The sequence below is a fragment of the Charadrius vociferus genome, unplaced genomic scaffold (genome assembly GCF_000708025.1).
Source record: "Charadrius vociferus isolate BGI_N301 unplaced genomic scaffold, ASM70802v2 scaffold927, whole genome shotgun sequence".
NCBI classification, from domain to species: Eukaryota; Metazoa; Chordata; class Aves; order Charadriiformes; family Charadriidae; genus Charadrius; species Charadrius vociferus.
In genome coordinates this window covers 41,248-49,188 of record NW_009649344.1, presented here as the reverse complement: position 1 = coordinate 49,188, position 7,941 = coordinate 41,248, and the positions used below count along the sequence as shown (strand labels likewise).

Genomic DNA, 7,941 nt, shown 5'->3' with positions numbered 1-7,941 from the left:
CAGCCCCGTCTTGTCGGTAAGAACAAGGTCCAGCATAGCTCCTCTCCTAGTTGGCTCTTCAACCACTTGGAGAAGGAAGTTGTCGTCAGCGCAATCCAAGAACCTCCTGGATTGCCTATGCCTGGCTCTGTTACCCTTCCAAGCGATGTTAGGGTGTTTCAAGTCGCCATGAGGACCAGGGTCTGTGAATGTGATGCCGCCCCTATCTGTCTATAGAGGGCTTCATCCACTCGGTCTTCTTGGTCAGGTGGTCTGTAGCAGACCCCCACTGTAATGTCCCCTGTTCCTGATTTCCCTTTAATCCTGACCCATAGGCTCTCAGTTGGCTCTTTATCCATCCCTAGGCTGAGCTCTATGCATTCCAGCTGCTCATTGACCTATAAGGCAACACCGCCTCCTCGTTTCCCCTGCCTGTCTCTCCTGAAGAGCCTGTAGCCTTCCATGGCAACACTCCAGTCATAGGAGTCATCCCACCATGTTTCTACGATGCCAATGATATCATAGCCTTGGACGCGTGCACACATCTCTAGCTCCATGAACTAAATCAAAGGCAGAAGTTTTCCTCCAAACTCTGTTTCATCTAACCCCTATTAGTTATAGATTCCACAGGCTTTTACCCTTCGGTCTTCTCAAGTAATCCCTCCAAGAAGTTGCCATGTAATTATCAGAACGTAATGTCTTCAAATGATTATTGGAACTGGTTTCCCAGAGAGGTGGTGGATGCCCCATCCCTGGAAACATTCAAGGTCGGGTTGTATGGGGCTCTGGTTTTTTGTAAGTTTGTTTGTTTTTTAATTAAAAATGCCTTGGTTGGAAAAATACATATTTTTTTGTAAGGTGTAGTCTTTCACCAACTAGGTGGAAGAATCATAGGATCGCTAAGGTTGGAAGGGACCTTTAAGATCATCAAGTCCAGCCATTAACCTACCCTGACAAAACCACTTCTAAACCATGTCCCTAAGTACTACATCTACCCTTTTTTTTAACAGCTCCAGGGATCGCGAATCCACCAGCTCCCTGGGCAGCCTATTCCAATGTTTAATAACCCTTTCAGTGAAAAAATGTTTCCTAATATCCAATTCTCTACAACCTCCTTTCAGGTAGTTGTAGGGGATGACAAGGTCTCCCCTCAGCCTCCGCTTCCCCAGGCTAAACAACCCCAGTTCCCTCAGTCGTTCCTCATAAGACTTGTCCTCCAGACCCCTCACCAGCTTTGTAGCCCTTCTCTGGACACGTTCCAACACCTCAATGTCCTTCCTGTAGCGAGGGGCCCAAAACTGAACACAGTACTCGAGGTGGGGTCTCACCAGTGTCGAGTATAGGGGGACGATCACTTCTCTAGTCCTGCTCACAAATTCCTAACAGTAATTATTCTCCATTGTTCTACAGAAGAGACCAAGACCCAAATCTTAAAGTATTCATTTAAAATTCAGCCAAAAGTTTGTATGTGTGTGTCATAAAAAAAAATACAGAAAATACAAAAAATTACTTTGCAAAGTACCTAGGATATTAACAGATCAGTAGTCTAAATGACAAACAAAAAGGAAGACATTTCATAACTGAGGGATGCTGGTGAAGGATTCTTCATAAGCTTTTCCCTTTCTCCAGTTTAAATACTTCCATCTGCAGAAATGTGGATAGGTATTTTTAAGAAGGTACATTCTATATATCATGCACAAGGTAAATGTCAAACCAGTACCTTGAATTTCATCCAGAAAATCACAAATAACTTTTGAAGTTCACAAAACTCTAGTGTTAGGCACTTCAGAATGGGTTTCTGCTAAAAACTGGAATGGAGCAGTCATTGACTGAGAGGGTCTCAGTTACAATCATGATGCAGAAGATGAATCTTGGATTAATATGGGTATGAATGTGAACATGGAATGAATTATTGCAGGAAAAAGGAAGATAGTGCTGGTGGGTTGACCAATCCAGTCTGAGAAATAGATGTATTCAGATCAGTGGTTTTAACAGTTGTTGCAATTTGTAAAAAGATGGAGTGCTTTGACGGGACCACGTGCTATTTCTGGGTATTCAGGTAGGATGGATGCACACGGAGTCAAAGAAGATAGTATTTTTTCACTTAAAATTTTTGATAAAGGCCCATGACATAAATGGAAAGACTGCTATGTCATGGAATTTATTTCACATCCTCATGAGAAAATACTGAGATTTTCCTTCTGATGTAGAGCTTGCCAAAGATATCTGTGTCTTTATCATTATCAAATAATTTGTCCTATATCTGTTTCATATGGGACTGAGCTATGGAATCACTCAGACTAAGCTCGAAAGGTCACTACAGCCTCTCCAGACTTAAGGCAAGCAGGTGGACTAAGGCCATGTATCTTTTAAGACACGACAAGTTTCTTGAATTGTATTTTGTATTTTACAAGCAATACGAATAAAAAATGGGAATCTTCATACCAGAATAAAATTAGCAAGTACATGTGTGGTAGGAGCAGGCTAATGAATCTGATGAGATGCAGCTGAAAATAAGTGCCCTTGGCTATCCCTCCTTATGAATGCTTACCGTCACGCCAAAGTCTCATAGTACCCCAGACTGGAGGATTTTTCCTTACCTTTACAACTTACCAGACTGCAGTCATGTACATACATACTCTGTTGCACAAGTAATCCAATTTGCTCCAGTAAAGAGAGATTTTTTTTAAAGGATTTTGACGTTCAATGAGATTTGAAAACTGTTTTCACTGAGGGCAGGTAAAGACACAGACAATCCTACTAGAGCATCACAAGATGTGAAGTGATGGTAATTCTGCAAGAAAATGCACAAAAAGAAAAAAAAAAGAAAAAAAAATCAAAACATGGGGAATATGTCCCAATGTGCTGCAATAGCAATAAGATTTTTCACAACATGGGCAACAGTATCATAAAGTTCAGTGTAACAGATTTTCTCCTTCAATCGTAGCTTCTTAAGTCTGTTGAGAACAAACTGGAAGTGTGCATTCACCACCCAACAAATGGTACTCACGTTATCATGGATAATTGGCTGCAACCTCAATACCAGCAGCAAACTTCATCACAGAGTATAAAAACAGACAACTTGTTTTTCACCTCATGACAGATGGGTGCATGATGCTGAAGGATGAATATCTCCTTTAGCTATTTTCTTGCCAAGGGTTTTCATTCTAATTAAACCAGCCTTTCTTGGTAAGTCTACTGTAACTCATCATGAGATTATGAAAAATATTAGTATTGTATTTACAATTCTCTTTTAAAGCAGTGAACCTTAGCCTGGCCATATGTTCTGTGTTTCTATATGACAATGCTTCAGTGATGCATGCATCACAATGGTCCTTTTTTAAAAGACTGTATGATTATTGAACAGACCATACCTCTCCTTGCTTTCCTATCCTTCCTGAAGAGCCTATAGCCATCCATGGCAGCACTATAGCTATGTGAGTCATCCCACTACGTTTCTGTGATGGTGACTACATCATAATTATCCTGCTGTACAATGGCTTCCAGCTCCTCCTGTTTGTTGCCCATGCTACGTGCATTAGTGTATAAGCACTTCAGCTGGGCTATTGGTCCCTTCTCCTTTTTACTGGAGGAAGCCGTAGTTCTGCCACCCCCAGACTTATTCCTAAGGAGCCCGGTTACGCCCCCCACCTTTTCCAAATCTACTGCCAGCATGCCGCTTTCAGGCTTTTTGCTAGCAAGCTCAGATCTATCCCCATCCCCCTTCCTATGTAGTTTATGATTCATGATCTAGTTGATGATGTCCCTGCTCATTGCAGGGGGGTTGGTCTAGATGACCTTTAAAGGTACCTTCCAACTCAAACCATTGTATGATTCTATGATTCTATGATTTTCTAACCACATGCCCACAACCTTATGCAGGTGGACACTTATTCAATAACAGCGCCAGTCACTCCTCATCAAGCTGCCTCCTACATCTTCTGGGCAGAGCCCTCCAAGATGGCTGAATTGTTGTAGTTTACTTTGAATCTTTTTAGCAGAATTCCACCCTAAATTACTGACCATAGTTTAGGGTCAGGAGGGAAATGACCCTAGCAAGGTAGATTCTCATTGACTTACATGTTCAGAGGATATAAAGCCAAACCACTAGAGTATAGAAATGCCTCCGAGAAGCATCTGCCATATATGCTCCCTTTGTTGTCCTCATCACACAGATGTTTCTTGCTGTGAAGCTGCCAAGAGTATTAACACATTTTGTGGCTCCAAATCCTAGTATATTTGTTAATTTCTGTAGAAGGAATCATGGCGTTAACAGTTCAGATGATAGATGAATATAAAATTTCTGAATCATCTCGTAGCTATTTAAAGGCCATTTTAATAGCTAGTCTGCATGCTTCCCTGAACAAGTGTTCAAGTCAAGGCTAACTTACTATTTCTCCTTAGGGATCGTCTCCGTACCACTACCAATGTCTTGGGAGACTCCATCGGAGCAGGAATTGTTGGACATTTATCACGGCATGAGCTGAAGAACAGGGATGATGAGATGGGTAATTCTGTGACTGAGGAGAATGAAATGAAGAAACCATGCCAACTGATCTCACAAGAAAATGACAATGAGAAACCATTAGATAGTGAAACCAAGATGTAGGGTAAAGAAGGCATGAGTCCAACACTACAAGTGTGGAAAACACACACTTTTTCCAGCCATTTCTATCTTGAGTTCACCAAGTTCACTCATTCCTTGTTTCCTCCCTTTATGCTAGCACAGGAAAGAATTAATGAAAATATATTTCAAATTAGCAGTGATCAAAGTATATGTTGGCTTCCCACTTAAAAAAAAATTAACAGGCAACAACGTCAGTCCTGCTAGACATGTGCTAACTGAGGATAAATAAAGAGAGATTGTCAATTAACTAAAAAAACATTAAAATCAGTATATATGCTACTCAGCCCTGTAAATGTGATCTTATTGTTTTTCTTTCTTTTTGTTATGAACATGCAAAGTTAAAACAGATAACAGAGCCTGAAGATGGTTTTATTTTTTTTAAATACCTGTTGCAAAATTCCCAACATCTATAAATGCACAATCAGTGCTTCAAACTTGATAAATGCAACCAGCTAAGTAAATTAACTGGTTTTTTGCTTTTTATCTGATTTTTTTTTTCTCTAGTGTTATATCCTTGTTCAAATACTGGCAGGACAATAAAAAGGAGGACATTAATTGAAAGGATAAAAGAGAAGAGGATGTATAAATAAAGAAAAAAATACTCCTAATGAGCACTTTTATCAGCTGAGTTGAAATATTTCTGAGAAAGTGATTTTATCTGGACACAGGTTTTTGCATTAGCCTCAGTTGATCTTGACAAAAACTTAGCCTAGTCAGCTCCCACTGACTTGCAAACATTTATGCATGTATTTATGTACCTCCACTCTGTATTTGCCCCCTTAATTTCAACATCACAACCTATCTGAACAATCTATGTGTGTTTTTGTAGGAGCAAGGCCCTAGGCTGTATTGACTCTGGGACAGAAAATGTGTCTTCATGTGTCTTTGAAAAAAAAAGATAGCATGCTCTGGGTACACCAATTATCTACTTAATAAGCAATAATAAGAATAGAAGGCAGTGCCAGCCCTCTGCAGAAGGTGCAGAAGGGCGAGATGCTCAGATCCTAAAGGGACTGGATTCTAAATTTGAATCCCTGAGACCAAGAGGAGGTTTCCTGATTGGAAACCTCCCAAATGCTTGGTCATTCCACTGATAAATTATAAAGCTATTAGCTGGATTTACATTTTTCCATCTGGAGAAGAAGGTTCCCAATCTCAATGTGAAATTTTGAAATCCTTGTGTGTTTATCAGCAGCATCTCAAAAAGAAAAAATTAACCCTTTAGAAAGTAAAACTAATGGGTGTTTTTTTGCTTTTTACTAGGAAAAATAGATAAATTGCAAAATAGTAAATACTATAGTAAATGTTGAAATTTTAATTAGAAAGGATTTTAAAGCGCAATATTGTAGGTTTCTTTCAGGGAATAGATAAGGAAAAATTAAAAAAGGGAGATAACACACTTGTAATCCTGTGGCTTTTTTTGTTCATTTCAATGTTATTCCCTGATGAAGCCCTTTTTTTTAGAAATATACATTATGCATTTTTTCCTTTTTGCCTTGTGTTATTATAGAGGTTAAACTGGAAAGATATATAATACAGTTACAGTTGGGGGAATGAAGAAATATTAATCAAAAGGCACAATAGTGCTGAGTGATCCTTTTTATTTAAATGTTTGGTTGTCTTGTTTCTCCCTCCCCCCACCATAGAATTCTGATAAAAATGAAGGATTCCCTTGCAATATCCCAGTTGCCACTCAAAAAGTATTCAATAAGTTGCTCTTGTTACTAAAAGAACATAAATATGGTGTACAAGTAGCTGTAGTGAAAATGTCAGCATGCTGGTTGAAGGCAAACCTTTTCCCATGTTTAGAGCAAGGAGGCAAGCCTGTTTTATTTAGGACTGAAAACTCCTGCCCATCTTCTCCAGTTGTGTAACCCAGACAATACGAGCAGGACCTCTCCAGTGAATTAAGTCAGCAGGATTTAATACAGAGTATTGAGCAGTCAAATCTACAAAGCTCTAAATGAATCTCTGATTGAAAGAAACCAAGTATGGGGTGGGGTTTTTTTGCTAACAATGCAAATCTAGGATACAGACAGATATTTTTTGACATGTAATTAGATATTTTTAGATAGATACTGTATTCAGAATGTGTGTATAAATGTTAACTGTAGAATTTATGGCATAACAATTTCATTTTTGTTAAGATTTTGTTTGGAAATACATTGCAAAGACAATGTAAATGGCTGTCTTTCTATGACATCAGCTGAGAAAAATGGTGTCGCAAAGAATGTGATCTTTTTTATAATAACTTTGTTTCTTATGGAAACGAAGTATTATAAAAAGGTTCCCTTCCCCATCCCTCATTGTTTTTGCATTGTTATGCACCCAGAGCAGATTGAGAAACATTACTTTGTAGATGTATTTTCAATAAAAATAGCTTTACATTACTGCTTTTCTGTCATTTAGGATTTCTTTCTAAGGCCCTGTAACGAAAGTTTCACACAAACTCAGAGCAAACAAACTCATAATATGGGATTTCAGGAATTCCAAGCCATTTTAAACAGCGGGGCTTTGATATACCAGGGCTTCCTCACTTCAAATACTTGCTTATGGTTTCATGATCAAAAATAAATAAATAAGTGAAACTGCACAGACAAAAGAAGGTGAGGAAAGCGGGAGGAGAACCATTAAAAAATAAAAGAATCAACATAACATAGTTGCCGAGAAGACCAGCTCCAGTGTAGGTAAGGCTGCACTGGGGAAGGGGATCGCGGCGGAAAAAGCTGGCGAAGGGCTCTTTTTGGGGGCTTTCGAAGCCGGGAAAAGCGGCTAGCTCGTGCCGGAACCGGCAGCTCGGGGGCAGGCTGCTGAGGCGGCAGAGGCAGAGACAACACCACGCGGCAGTTCTAAACGGGCTGTCCCAGAGCGCAGTGGCCTGCTGCTGTGCATCTAACACACGGGCAGCCAGTGGGTGTTACCGCGGCACCACACTGGGAGCAGCCGAACCGTAGGTCACCAAAAGCCTTGCGGCTAAGCTGAGCACCAGCTGGGTGAGGACAAGCAGAGGAACATCGGTGTGCAGGGGTACCTCCTGGCACAAGAGAAGAACATGGCTGCAAAACGGTGAAAAGCCGCTCTAAGAAAGAATGTGGGAACTCGGACTGAGCTCCCATGCAAGCATGTGGCTGTGCAGGTCTCGGGCTGCAACGAATGCCTGAGCCTGTGGGACCGCGGACTGAGCTCCCATGCAAGCAGGTGGCTGTGCAGGTCTCGGGCTGCAACGAATGCCTGAGCCTGGCACTGCTCTCACAGGGAGCCAGAGACACTGCCTGTGTACGGTGTGATCAAGTAAATGATCTGCTCAGGCAGGTGGTTGAACTGAGGGAAGAGGT

The 7,941-nt window shown here is 40.6% G+C and overlaps 1 protein-coding gene across 1 annotated transcript in view; it reads left to right on the top strand.

Moving 5' to 3' along the window:
• The window catches only part of LOC104290377 (excitatory amino acid transporter 1-like), a gene marked incomplete at its 5' end in the record, with an annotated part of 26,184 nt that extends 21,448 nt beyond the window's left edge, over positions 1–4,736 (top strand). The window contains 1 exon segment of the mRNA XM_009889473.1: positions 4,384–4,736. Within this exon segment, the coding sequence (XP_009887775.1) occupies positions 4,384–4,588 (205 nt within the window).
• Between the last annotated feature and the right edge of the window lie 3,205 nt (positions 4,737–7,941).